The following is a 13,207-nucleotide window of genomic DNA, read 5'->3' as shown; positions in this document are numbered from 1 at the left end:
AGGTACCTTAAGCTCTGTTCGATGTTATTTATAAGCGATGTTTTAAGTTTGACAATCTCGATTAAATTTGTAAACAAAATATTACCGCATGCAAACTACGATCTCCAAGCAAGTGCACCAAAATGTGTAGTTTCATTGCAAAAATAATCCATCTCGCTTCACCGACTCGAAGTGCAGCACATCTACAAAGTGTCCGGAAAATATGCTCCGGTATAACCGTCCCCGCAGCACATCATAATGCTTTACAACGCTACGAAGACAATCTGGAGCTGGAGTTTCAGCAAATTCTTCGGGAGGAGAATCGATCTGTGCTGGACCCGGTGCCGGATCCGCTTTCGGTAGAAGCTTTTCCAAACACGAAACCTGCTTTCAACTTTGCGGCGTACGTCAACAAATCGCACACCCTGCAGCAGCTCGTCTCGCTCGGTGTAGAACTACACAAGCTTGAAAAGCGCAAAGGAATACCCCAGTATGTCCTTGGGTTGGATTTCGAGCGTGACATGAAGAACCACATTCGGTTCCTCACCGACACCGGCGTACCGGCGGAGATGCTGGGAGAACTTCTAACAAAAAATCCACTGATTTTCAAGGAAGATCTGAATGATTTGCAAACAAGAGTCAACTACCTACAATCAAAACAGTTCATGCCAGAAGAAATTACCCGAATTGTGACGAAAAACCCATTCTGGTTGATGATCAACACCAAACGTATCGATCGGCGACTCGGATTTTTTCAAAAAACTTTCGTCCTAGCGGGAAACGAGGTTCGAATGGTGGCGACCAAACAGCCTCGATTAATCACCTACAACCTCGAGCACGTGCGTCGCAATACATTCACAGTGCAAGAGGAAATGGGATTTGGAAAGGATGAGGTCAAACAATTGCTGCTCAGTAAACCGAGGATATGGATGATAAGTTAGTGGAAAATGATCGCGATCCGCTTTAAACAGGTGGAACTAATGCTTTACTGTCCATTTTTCACAGAAACGGAAGCATTGCAGTACAGATTCGACTACGTCCACCGAAGGATGAAAATTTCGCACGAGGATATTCTGAAAACACCCGATCTGCTGCTCACACGTGATTTTCGGATCAAACAAAGACACGGGTTCTTAAAATTTCTCGGCAAGGTACAATATGACCCCAGGAAGGAGCTTTATATTCCGCTAAAATCACTGGCCGAAGGGACCGATGAGAAGTTTGTTACAGAAATAGCCAAATCGAACATGGAATGCTTCAATCGCTTCTTGAAAACACTGTGAACAATAAAAATATATTTTAGTCTATGCAGCATAATAAACAGAAGAAAAAAATATCGTATTGGTTGGAATTTGAAATAGTAGAAGAGCGTAGATAGAGATTCTCGTTTTCATTCGGCTAAAATGTTAGAATGGACATTAGCTGGCTTTTCCCAGCTCAATTTTTCGTCTTATCACATGGATGGAAGCGAAGAGCACAGAATCAATTATGCCAGCGACCGTGAAGATGCCACCAATTATTGCACATACATTCGTAGCGAGATGTCCGATTGAGCTGGGATAGAAAAAACCAAGTTTTTAGTTTCAATTCCAGTTTTTGATCATAAGTTTATCCTTACTTTCGTTTTTCCGTATATTTTACCATCAACGGCGACAGTTCGTAGTTGACGAATATGCCAGGCATTCCCGTTTCGCCACTCATGGCAGTCACACTTTTCTGGTGCTTTGTTACGGAAAATTGATTCGTATAGAGAGTCGGTCCATTGAGCGGCACGAACATCGTTGGAACTATTTTAATGTAATACTGGAACATCATAGCACCTGTAACGGAAATAAATTTGAAATTAATAAAATTCCAGAAAAATCTTTTATGGTAAAATATCATCGAACTGCAGCAATCACGAGAGCCATAAAACCAATTGCATTTCAACATAGCTGCCAAGACGAGGCTTTTGAGCTCACCTCTCTAAGGAGCCACCTTGGTAGAAATGTCAAAATAACACACTTCGATTACGTGATATTTGTGCATAGTTGCAACAAACAATTTTCAACTATTTTGCCATTAACCGGCAACAAATTTGAGAATTTCAACGAGATAGTGTAAGAAAAGAAATTCAGGATGCCAGCAGTACCGGGTGGTGTATACAATCAGAACCAGCAGCCAAGCTGCTTTGACCGCATGAAGATGGGCTTCACGATCGGGTTCTGCGTAGGGATGGCTAGCGGAGCCCTATTTGGTGGTTTCTCAGCATTGAGGTAAGACGCAAAAAAGTCTTGTATCCCGCAATGGATGGTAATTCATGTTTGTTTCTACAGATATGGGTTGCGCGGCCGAGAACTAATCAACAATGTTGGTAAAGTGATGGTTCAGGGAGGTGGTACTTTTGGTACATTTATGGCAATCGGAACGGGAATTCGATGCTAAACGGGGCAGAATGGCCAACCGCAGTTGTGTGCGCGGAACATGATTTGAATGGTAAAATTAAAAGTCCTACGTTTAAGATGTTACGAATAAATTAGCTGTACCATAAATGAACTGAACATTCCATTGGCTTACCTTCCGTTGCTTCCACCATAAGGCCATCCAGAGGTCTTGTCGTTCCGAAACCAAACTGCTCACCGAACGAAAGCGTATTGATTTTGTGTGTCGTGTTGAACCGTGCAGAGGAGTACGGTTGCACGTCGTGGACGTGTATGTGGTTGATGGAGAAGCTTTTGCCCGGTGCGATATGAAACCGACCCTCGACACGGTTCACTTCCATCGTACCGTAGATGTGACATCCTTCGCTGAAGGCTTTCCCTTCAACACTACCATCTTTGCTATTTTTACACTGCTCGAAATCCTCCACATTCGGATTCCATTTCCTTTCTCGGTAGGCATCGATTACATCCTGGCAGGTGTTGCAGCATCTGAAGAGCAAGGCTCAGGTTAGCTAAGATAAACTTTTGAATAAAAAATTCGATTTAAACTCACTGTGAAGCATTTCTCTCAGCACCATAGCAACTACCGCAGGTTGGCTTGACCGTTGTGGTTACCGGTGACTCGGTGCTCGCAATGCGTTTAGTCGAAGCCTGGATGTCCTCTTTCTTAGGTTCCTCAATCTGATTGCCGTTTAAATCCACCCTCCGTTTGTAAATATTGTGCTCAATGTGCAAATGCTGCTCTCCGGTGGAATCTTGTGCATCTAGTGAAACGTCTGCCGAATAAAGATGACAACCCTTTCAGAATAACCCCCAAAGTAGCATCCAGGGTCCATAACTTACAGTCACAAGATATCCGAGGTATGGTAAAGTCTAGGTTAATTTTAAGCTTGTGCCCGCGGGTCGTATCCACAAACAACTCCTCGGAAATGTTTGGTGAAAGGTAGGCATTGATTTCGCCTATCACTAGTGTTACAATTACGATTGTGCTTATAAGCGTGACTGCAATAGAAGTGGAAAGCAATTGGAAAATTACTGCACATTCAAATTAGGATGCATTGATTAGATGCTGCTTACGTGCCGCTCCGCTAACCGTGCGAATGCTAAACTCATTGTCTATCTTCGGATAGGCATCTAATCGACGCAAAGAGTCTAGAAACCTCATAGTTTGGATTTAATGGACAGAATCTTGGATTGTTCCGGTTGTAACGAGTAGAACGGACACGGTAAAAAACATTCACTGGATAAAACATGCACAACAAAACCTAGAAATTCGTGTCGTTTGCAAACACGTAGCCGAATGCGAAAAATCCACGATTGTTGTTATCACAGAAACTGACATTCTAGTGACAGACGTCAAAGCGCCGGTATCGTTACGCCATGTGGAAAACATTTTCGATTTTTAGCGTAAGCACAAAGAAAATTGGGGTTTTGGTATTTTTATACAATTCTAGAAATTATTTTTCATAGTTTGTACTACTTCGCGAATCAATCATTGCTTATAAAGTATTCACAAATTAACGCGCGCGCTTCGAAAGTGTTGCGTTACGGCGCGGTGAACCCCTGGTCACAGCTTTGCGCAACCGCATGCGGTTGCGTTTTTTCCCATGGGAGAGATAGGAGCTGTCATGGGCTGTCACCGCAGACGCAAGACCTTGCGGTTTCTGTACTAAAAAATCAAACGAGCTTGATTCTTGCCGCAGACTCTTGCGTTTTTATATGTCAACAGTAAATATTGTACCTAGTAGACTTTAATGAGATTGTATGCTCATATAAGTGGTGTATTCAAACATTAAAGTATTATTTTTGCCAAAAAATTGTGCTCGTTTGACAGATCAAAAACGCAACCGCATGCGGTTGCGGAAAGCTGTGACCACAGGTTGAACGTTTCGTGGTTATCAGAAACACAACCGCCTGTCAGATGCCTCTCTGATGTAATCAATTGTGGTTCTAAAGAGAAATTGTACGAGTTCTTCGCGGACCGTCGGTCGGGCAAGTGTGAAATCCTGTGCGCTGCTTCTAGTTCCGCCGTGCTCCGTGCTACCAAAAAAGCCCGTGGTAAACTGTGCCTTGGCTGCACCAGTTTTCCCGAAACAGTTGCTGTGAAAAAAGTGAAGTGAACCGCACCGAATCATCCGATTCGTTTTTGCACCACAGATTTCTTTTTATCTCCAACCGTATCTAGTTTGCTTTTTGGGGAACCAACTCGATAGGATCGATTCTAATTAAATTAAGGCAGCGCAAAGCAACCATCGGCAGCGTTTGTGTGTGTTCAACAACAGGAATCTCCGCCGAGGTCATACTCGATTGAACCATTGAATCAGCGGTTTTGTAGAAGAAATACGTACAGGAAATAAAAAAGGGTTTCGCTGCCATCCGTATGGTCCTGCACTAGTTTCTGCACACAACATAGAACGAAGGTACAGGGGTTACCAATCGCCTCTGTAAACATCGGTGATCCGTAGCGTAGCGGAAGCAACATTTCCCGGTCCATCGTTGCTACAGAACCGGGTGAGGCACGATGAAAAAACGGAACAGCCCCCCGCCGGCAGACGGTGGCATTGGCAGTGAATCGCTACTACATGCATCGCAGCACACGATGGCGGTCAACGAGTTTAAGTTCATCAACGAGCGGCCGGTCGACGATATATCCCTCAACTTCTTCTACAAACCACACACGATTACGCTGCTGGCCGTTTCGATCTTTGGCGTGATGTACTTTGCTTTCGTCCGGTAAGTAGCCGTATCCGTCCTTAAGCGTTCAAACAGGCCTTCTTTTATCGTAGTTCCAAACTGTAAAGCAAAATCCAGGTCTCCAGCAGACACAGTATGTTGGCTTGTTAAAAATGCACGAAACGGCGAAACTGCCCTTTGAACAAAGATAAGAAATTGTGGTAGAATAAATCGTGCATAATTCACTGAACCCCATCGGGTGGATAAAAAAAGCACACACTTCGCATGTTGGTTAGATAATCGATCGTTCGATACTCGAACTGATACGGCGACAACGTGTGCTCGTCTCCGCGTTGTAGATTTGCGCAACTCAAGCCTGCTGTGATGCTGAAGAAAAACGTCTTTCCTGTGCACGAGGAAGAAGATTGTTTGCGCACATTGCGCTAGCATATTTTGTTTTAAAAAAAGAAAGGAAAAGAAGAATGCGTATTTAATTTATTCAATTTATAACTAATCATGTACTACAATTTTCTCAACATTCTTTCCATTAGCGATGAATCAAACATACAGGAGAACATTTGGGCCGGCATGGTGTGCGTGATATTCTTCTTCCTGATAATCTCGGTGCTAGCTTTCCCCAATGGACCGTTCACACGGCCACATCCGGTCGTTTGGCGGATGTTATTTGGCCTCTCGGTGCTGTATCTGATGCTGCTACAGTTTTTCATGTTCCAGGACTACAAGTCCATCATGGGCATCATCTATTGGTTTGATCCGAAACTGCGCGATTTCCACATCGATATGGAGAAGGTGAGAAATGCAAAAAAGGTGTGACTTTTTCTTCTTTATTAACCTTTTTTCAATCGTTTCCCGTAGCAATACGCAGCCAACTGTTCGGATATGTCGTTCGAGCGTATCTGGTCGCACGTGGATGTGTTCGCCTGGGGTCACTTCCTCGGGTGGGCCTTTAAGGCGGTGCTCATCCGCCACATGGGCATCCTGTGGGCCATTTCGGTCATGTGGGAGATTACGGAAATTACATTCGCCCATCTGCTGCCGAACTTTGCCGAATGCTGGTGGGACGCGCTGATACTGGACGTGCTGGTTTGCAACGGGTTGGGCATCTGGTGCGGGCTTAAGATCTGCAAGCTGCTGGAAATGCGCGAGTACAAGTGGGCCAGCATACGCGACATTTCGTCCACCACTGGCAAACTCAAGCGGGCGGTGCTGCAGTTCACACCGGAAAGTTGGGCCCCGGTGCGGTGGCTTGATCCAAAGTGCACCTACATGCGCTTCTTTGCCGTCTGTCAGTTGGTTTTGCTCTGGCAGGTAATCAAGCAAGTTCTTACTACGCGGAAAAAAGTGTAACGTTTTACTAATTTTCGTTTGAACACTCTCTTCACATCCCCAGTTGACTGAATTAAATACGTTCTTCCTGAAGCACATTTTCGAAATGCCACCATCGCACCCGGTCGTAATCGGTCGGCTCGTATTCGTCGGCCTCTTTACGGCGCCCTCGGTTCGGCAGTACTACATCTACGTGACGGACACGCGGTGCAAGCGGCTTGGCACCCAATGCTGGGTCTACATTGCCATCCTGGTATCGGAGGCCATCCTCTGCATCAAGAACGGCAAGGAACTGTTCGAGCGGACGCAGACAAAGAACATTGTCGTTTGGCTTATCATACAGGCCGTCCTATCGGTGCTATTCGTGTACGGATGCATGCTGTGGCATCGATACGTTGGCGTAAGTGTAGATCTCGTTCGCATCGTCTTCCGTCGATGGCATATCTCTTCGCGTCCCATTTTACTGATACATTGTTTCTCCTTGACTCTCTTCTAGGAGGATGACTCGCGAGACGGTTCACCCGTGAAACAACCGACCCGCACGTTTAAAGACTCTGCCGTTGTATCCGGTGACTCGAAAGGTGCGTATGAGTTTTTTTTTGTTTCTTTTTTTTTAATGCCTTCTGCTATTGCGGTCGTTATCAAAGTCCACCTTTTCGTACGGATCGGTCGATTCCGGGTTTGAATCATCATCAATTCAAGCGTCCGATTACTACGCGGAACTGTTTGATGCGGGACCAAAAGGAGAGGTAGAGGAAGAGCATACGAGCATCAGGCGATGCAAATCTCACTTGGCTGACGCGACCTTGTTATCAGGCGCGATCCGGTTACTCGTTAATCGTACGTTGCTGCCGATAAGCTGCTGGAAACGCGTGGTTTCGATCGGCGTCAAAATTACCTCAAGAGGGGGAAAAAATCATTGGCTCTTTCGCTCTTTGTCTGTCTTTACTCGGCTGGCAACGATAATGGTTGAATAATCTGGCTGACGAAACATCGAACCACCGTTGGCATCTTTTATCGTGATGAATCCTTTTCTATTATTGATACATACTATCGTCGTCTAGTCATGTATTGCATCCTAACGAGATATTACAATATTCCATTTTCGCAAAACTAATTTTCTCTTCAACGGCATATGCATAAGAAGATATTTTTCAAATATGTAAAAACACGTTTGAGCCAACCTTGTTGTTTCTATTATTACGTCCCTGTTAACGATGCTATTTTTAACTTTCATTTATATCGGGAGTTTGAGTATTGAAATTGATAATGTTCCATTCTAATTTTACTTAATGTCAAACATTTCCATTCGTTATCCGCTAATCGTTATTACAAAAACTAAATAATTTAATAACGCTACAAAATGCGATGCAACCGTACAAAAAAGCTTGGGCGATGATTTCATCGAGTGTTTCGTGATTTCCTTTAATACGTCGTATGTTTTTTATTTTCTTTTACTCGACCGAACTGAAATTAAAAAATAAGGTCCTGAGTATTACGTCCACCCGCTGTTTGTGGCGCACGCACGGGGAAAGCTGAAGATGGTCGATATAAGCAGTCCCAGCTACGATATTAAAATCAAAATAGTTTGAATCTGGAAAGGCCTGTACTATTGTGAAATTAGAAATTCGATTGTTTCAGTATTCAGCGACCCACAGTGTAGAACAAAACCCGCCGCGAAGATACCGTTGCAGTATTTTGTTTATTTTAGGGTAGCCTGCAAAAAAAAACCTAAGGAAAGTAGCAAATTAGAGCTGTACGTGTACGAAATAGCGCCAGATAAGGAGGTTTCACTGTTTTGCTGATACTGTAAAGTCGTCAAATCAAAGAACTGATGAGGAAGAACTGCCTGTTGTGTGCCTGTTTTTGCGCTGTACTTAGTGTTGTGATAAATGTGCCAATGGTTATCCCTCTGCTTGTTTGTTTGCTGTTGGTTTAATTGCTTAGAACTTTGCCTTGCCTTTTTGCCGTTATTTGAATTCCACATCATATGCGAACGATAGTCTTGTTTGATTGTTTCATAATTCCGCTTTGCGCTGATTGTTCTTTCGCCGTTTGCAAGCGCTTTCGAAATCGATTTCAAACATATTTCCTTCTCTTCATTCGAAATGAAATGTCATGTCCAGGGTCGAAGGTTTATTTCGATACCTCGCCGGTACAAGCATGGTGTTTAACCTTTCCATCATTTTTTGTTGCAAACCCTGAAGCCTCGTCCCTCCTCAGGTCTATGTTGGAAGATTTAAGATTTAGGATACAAACCATCGCAATAATTGATTATTCTAAAAAAAGAGAGAAACAAAACCATGCCTACGATACTCTAGAGACGTCCTGGTAATCCGTCATGCTATCGCAATAGAACGTTTTGCCGTCCATTCTGACACGATGCCAAGAGTGGTTTTTTAGCAGCATTAGCATATCAACTCCCGACACCGATAATCAGTTTGATTCTGTGTGTTCAACGTCCGGTTTCGCGTGTTTACGTTCCCTCACCCTGTATAATGCGAAATGTATTGCCGGCCACATGATTTTCTATCATGCAAGGAAGGGAGGGGACGTGTGGTAAGGAAGTCGGAGGGTGGCGACGGTTTAATTTCATGACCCAATCAAAGGTTGGTAAAAGTTGATGCCATGCGGTGGAACTTGTAATTTACGATAGATTTTTGCTTTCCCAACCCGACTGTTCGTGATGTCATGAAACTTCCACTCGACACGCACTTCCGTTGTGCTGTTTTTTCTCTTGGGGTAAATGCTCTCCTGATAGCCGCCGTTCTGGCTGAAAGGAAAACCGAAACATATTTGAGTGATATTTAAAAGAAATCAACATAATTTCATAAAACTAGAAAATCCTGGTCATCGGAGCAAGGAGCTACAAATCACTCTTGGCTTGAATTTGATTGTTATGGGATTCAACCAAATTTTTTTGTTTCTTAAAACTTATCGATATTCTTAAAAGTATTTTCGAACTAATTTCCTTGAGTTAATAGTATTCTTGATAACGTGCTCTAACATTTGGACCAAATTTGTTTTAAATTAGCTTTGACCTTTATATATATATTTTTTTTTATAAAATACTAAACTCTTTACAAGAAAAGAGTAGAATTTTGAATTGACAAATGAAACTTCGAAACGCACGCCTTGTGAATTTACGCATCGCTACAGGAGCATGGTGCGCGTTGGTAGTAAAGTGACCATCCGCGGAAGTTCGCGTTAATAAAAGGGTGCTTGCCTCGTACACATGTATGGCACATCCAAGCGGCGCCGGGTTGGTTGATCCCAGCCAGGTGACCGTTTCGGTGGGGTATGGCCATCAAGACATATCCAGCACGTAATTTTTGTCCAATTGAAGGCAGTTGACTTGCGACTCTCCTTGCGTCGGCGCCTTCTCATAACTCAAAACATAAGACAATGTCGCCTACTATGTTGGGTACGTGGCGCCTCCATTTGTGCTCCGTCTTCCGACTTTACGGTGGTTTTATCCTTTCACAACTTGCCACTTGTTCTCGTGGACATTTTCCTTGAATTGGCTATCTTTTTTCGTATTTTTCTATTTCTGTTTTCTCAACATCCAGTATAATTTGTTTTGCTCATCTTTCTTTTCTTCTTTCCCTTCCCCACTACAGGCAGCAAAGGTGGCAGTGGTGGCTCCCCGTCATCGGCTAAAAACTCACCCAAATCTACGCCTACCAAAAAAGCGCGATCTCAACTGACGTCGTCCCGCGAACATCTTGACTAGGTACAAACTAGGTAGTTGATGGAGGGTGGAAGCTTTGCTATGTGTTTCGCTCCGACTTTGAATTGGTGTGGTAGCGGAGCAAGATACGTGAAGATGGATCCAACGTACCTGTTCATTTATCTCCCATAAAAAGGAAAAAAAAATACACTAAACGACACGTCACACGCGGTGTACGACGAAAAGCTGAACGAAAGGGTGGCTTTGATTTTCCATGCCAACGTATTTATCCCACCGCTAACTGGGATGCGTGCGTGGCAATCGTTGTAACATTCTTATATGAATCGAGAAACAATTCTAACGCACTCACTGTATCGTAAAGGAAAGGCATTTTCTTAAATTTTAATATACAAAAGAACGAGAGGCTACGTTTTTTCATATCGATTCAAGTTCTTCACTTTTCCCAATTACTATTCCGCATAACCATTAAACCCCAATATACACACAAAAATGCAAGTACACCACTAAATGTTGAATACTCTTCCGCCTACACTGCTGCTTTACATTGATTTGAATTGCTGTACTAACAAAACCGAAAGCGATTATGACGTTGATAAATAGTTGCTTCTCACTTGCTAACACCGTTATCCTGTTGTAATGTAATTTTATACAAAGCTTAAGCGTAGTGAACAATCCGCACATCCGTTGCCTGGTTTGGTTAACTTTTATTCGCTTGTTTCTTTCTTTTTTTGTTTTGTCGCCGAAGGAGGCGTTGAGCGCGAAAAAATGACTCTGGTTAGGTTAGTAAGCGGTAGCGAGAAGATTACAAAATTCCTGAGCAAGTTGGTTAGGTAGTTAAATTGAATTATCGCTAGTAAGCACCACACCCAACATCCAGTAGAACAAGCGACTATAGTGTTAAGCTGTGTATAGTGTTACACGCTGTACAAAAAATGTTAAAGCTAACTTTCTATGAGCTATGGTTAACAAGAAAATAAGACTCGAAGCGATTCTGGCGTGGAGCACGTGGCACGAGGGTCGGTCAGGTAACAGCCAACAGCATTGTCATAGGTTTATATTTAAAAGCTTCCTTTTTGCATGCAACTGTTCGTAATCACTCTGAACCGGTATTCAATTTATTCATCACCGTTGGATGCAAATATTCTTGCTAACTACAATACTACTAATTACTCTTCACAGTCCTCTTAAATCCGAGTTAAGGTAAAACCGAACAATAAGCAAAAAACTGCAGTACTACATCCCTTTTTAAATTCTTCAGATATGTACGAACTTATCACATATCCAACGCATCCTATAAGGTCTACTTCTTGAGCCTCCGAAATTATGGACATTTACAAGACAAATTTAGATCGGTATTGCCTAAGGCTTACGTGAAGGAAGAAATAGTTAAGGGCATAGGAGAAAAGAATGTCTGATCAAATAAAAGACAAAGCTCTAGCAGAGGTGAAACGTGTGGGGAGACATGTTCCCGGTAACAAACAAAATCTCTCTAGTCAGTAAGAAGCAGAAAAACGGGGGACGGTGAAAAGTAAATCCGCAGTCCGCACCACCCAATACGCAACCCGTCTAAGAAAAAACTTTACCATTACATTTGTTTTCGTTTTACTTGTACGCGATCGAAAAATTCCCAACAAGAATAGTGTAGAAGCTATGGGTTGGACAAAGTTAGTTCCTTCTTTAAATTAATGCCAATGTGCGGCGGAGCCAAGGGAAAAAAGGGAAAAAAATGTGTAGCTAATTTAGGCAGGGACAAAACGGTAAGCTTCCGTTGGCAAACCAAACGGCATTCGTTTGTTAATTGTGTTCTGTCGTTGGATGTGAACTTTCTTTCGTTGGAAGGAAGAAACGGATTATGCGTAAGCAAGCGTAAGGATGTGAAACCAAACCATTAAGATAAATATACAAGCTAAGGTTAAATAAAAGTGTTTTGCATATTTTATTACATGGCATCCCGATGAGTTCCACTATTGATGACAATAATGATGAAGAGGAACTATGCGAAAAGTTTGTATTCTCTACACCATCTCCGATACCACCGATGATTTCTGATTGATTTATTTATTTGGAACTTGTTGTTTATGTGATATGAATCTTTTACACAACAATAAATGTGGTTTTGTGAAGTATGTGGTTTTAAATCAAACCTTTTTTAAAATGCAATTCTTTTACTGGTTCACTCTTTTCTCGAAGTTGAAGTTAAAGTTAAACGTTTTAAACGAATTATAATCTCCACAAAATTTCAGTTTTTGCTTACTAAAATTTATTTCTCAAAAGAAGGTTTCCACTTTCTTCTAAAATTATTTTTCTAAAATTATTTTCTAAAATAATAGAGCCAATATATAAACATAATTTCAGTTCTTTAACAAACGAACTTCGTGGCGCGTACAGATCGAGTGGGGAAACCAACCAGCATACGACCATTTTTATTTACTTTTGCTTTATAGTTATGAAGCTAGTTCGTCGTAATTAACTATTAGTGAAGTACGGTTTATATTTTATTAATATATTTTTTTATTTTTTATTATTTTTCTGCTGCTTATTTCACCAACAACAAATTCGTTAAGGAGTTAAATAAGTTAAGGATCAGTATCCGGTACCAATGAAGTTCAATGTACTATTAATTACATTATAATTCAAATAAAGAGCAAAATTAAAGGGCTTGTGAGTAGGAATTTTTGTTTTTACGGAAACTTGTTTTTAGGTCCCTCCATAATGCGAGAAATTCGAACATAATTTTCGTACTTCAAACTGTACATGTTAACAACACTTTAGTTTGTTGGAATTGTTTTCCATCGATGCCCACAGTTTGTACAAATTGCATGTTTTACTTTGAGTTATTTTTATATATTATGACCATTAACTATTCTTTTAACGCAAAGCTGAAATAAACCCTCGGACCAACCGGCAATCCCATATGTTTCCCGCATATCCTTCCGATGGGGTCACATTTTCATGGCCAACTGCTGTACAAAAAAAAAGGGTACACCGGAACAATCGATTCGATTCAACCCCGATGACGTCATCGTAATGCAATTGGAAAGCAATCAATTACCGCGCATTATCCTTATCGGGGCCAAACCAGGCGCGCCCGCAATCC

The 13,207-nt window shown here is 42.1% G+C and overlaps 4 protein-coding genes and 1 non-coding gene across 6 annotated transcripts; 4 read left to right on the top strand and 1 right to left on the bottom strand.

Moving 5' to 3' along the window:
• The first annotated feature begins 98 nt into the window (after positions 1-98).
• On the top strand, positions 99-1,306 carry LOC131259581 (transcription termination factor 3, mitochondrial). The gene is made up of 2 exons (XM_058261105.1): positions 99-915; positions 985-1,306. Exons 1-2 carry the CDS (start codon positions 123-125, stop codon positions 1,260-1,262), a joined length of 1,071 nt encoding a protein of 356 aa, XP_058117088.1. The 5' UTR covers positions 99-122; the 3' UTR covers positions 1,263-1,306.
• On the bottom strand, positions 1,132-3,685 carry LOC131259580 (endoplasmic reticulum-Golgi intermediate compartment protein 3). Its single transcript, XM_058261104.1, has 6 exons — positions 3,477-3,685; positions 3,243-3,401; positions 2,953-3,175; positions 2,536-2,888; positions 1,598-1,799; positions 1,132-1,533 (listed from the first exon to the last, which is right to left on the bottom strand). Exons 1-6 carry the CDS (start codon positions 3,562-3,564, stop codon positions 1,398-1,400), a joined length of 1,161 nt encoding a protein of 386 aa, XP_058117087.1. The 5' UTR covers positions 3,565-3,685; the 3' UTR covers positions 1,132-1,397.
• LOC131259582 (reactive oxygen species modulator 1) lies at positions 1,963-2,514 on the top strand. Its single transcript, XM_058261108.1, has 2 exons — positions 1,963-2,234; positions 2,295-2,514. Exons 1-2 carry the CDS (start codon positions 2,098-2,100, stop codon positions 2,401-2,403), a joined length of 246 nt encoding a protein of 81 aa, XP_058117091.1. The 5' UTR covers positions 1,963-2,097; the 3' UTR covers positions 2,404-2,514.
• A 695-nt stretch (positions 3,686-4,380) lies between the features above and the next one.
• On the top strand, positions 4,381-12,027 carry LOC131259066 (phosphatidylserine synthase). Of its 2 annotated transcripts, XM_058260485.1 has the most exons (7): positions 4,413-4,510; positions 4,585-5,132; positions 5,624-5,882; positions 5,949-6,401; positions 6,484-6,819; positions 6,916-7,000; positions 10,040-12,027. In XM_058260485.1, exons 2-7 carry the CDS (start codon positions 4,921-4,923, stop codon positions 10,150-10,152), a joined length of 1,458 nt encoding a protein of 485 aa, XP_058116468.1. In that variant the 5' UTR covers positions 4,413-4,510; positions 4,585-4,920; the 3' UTR covers positions 10,153-12,027. The 2 variants fall into 2 exon arrangements, with proteins under 2 accessions (XP_058116467.1, XP_058116468.1); XM_058260484.1 differs by having other exon boundaries at positions 4,381-5,132.
• LOC131261577 (U11 spliceosomal RNA) lies at positions 9,631-9,802 on the top strand. The gene has a single exon (XR_009178194.1). It is a non-coding gene; the product is annotated as a U11 spliceosomal RNA (small nuclear RNA).
• Positions 12,028-13,207: the final 1,180 nt, after the last annotated feature.

Source organism: Anopheles coustani, chromosome 3, assembly GCF_943734705.1.
Source record: "Anopheles coustani chromosome 3, idAnoCousDA_361_x.2, whole genome shotgun sequence".
NCBI classification, from domain to species: Eukaryota; Metazoa; Arthropoda; class Insecta; order Diptera; family Culicidae; genus Anopheles; species Anopheles coustani.
The sequence above is the reverse complement of the archived record's forward strand: the minus strand, read 5'-3'. Positions and strand labels throughout refer to the sequence as shown.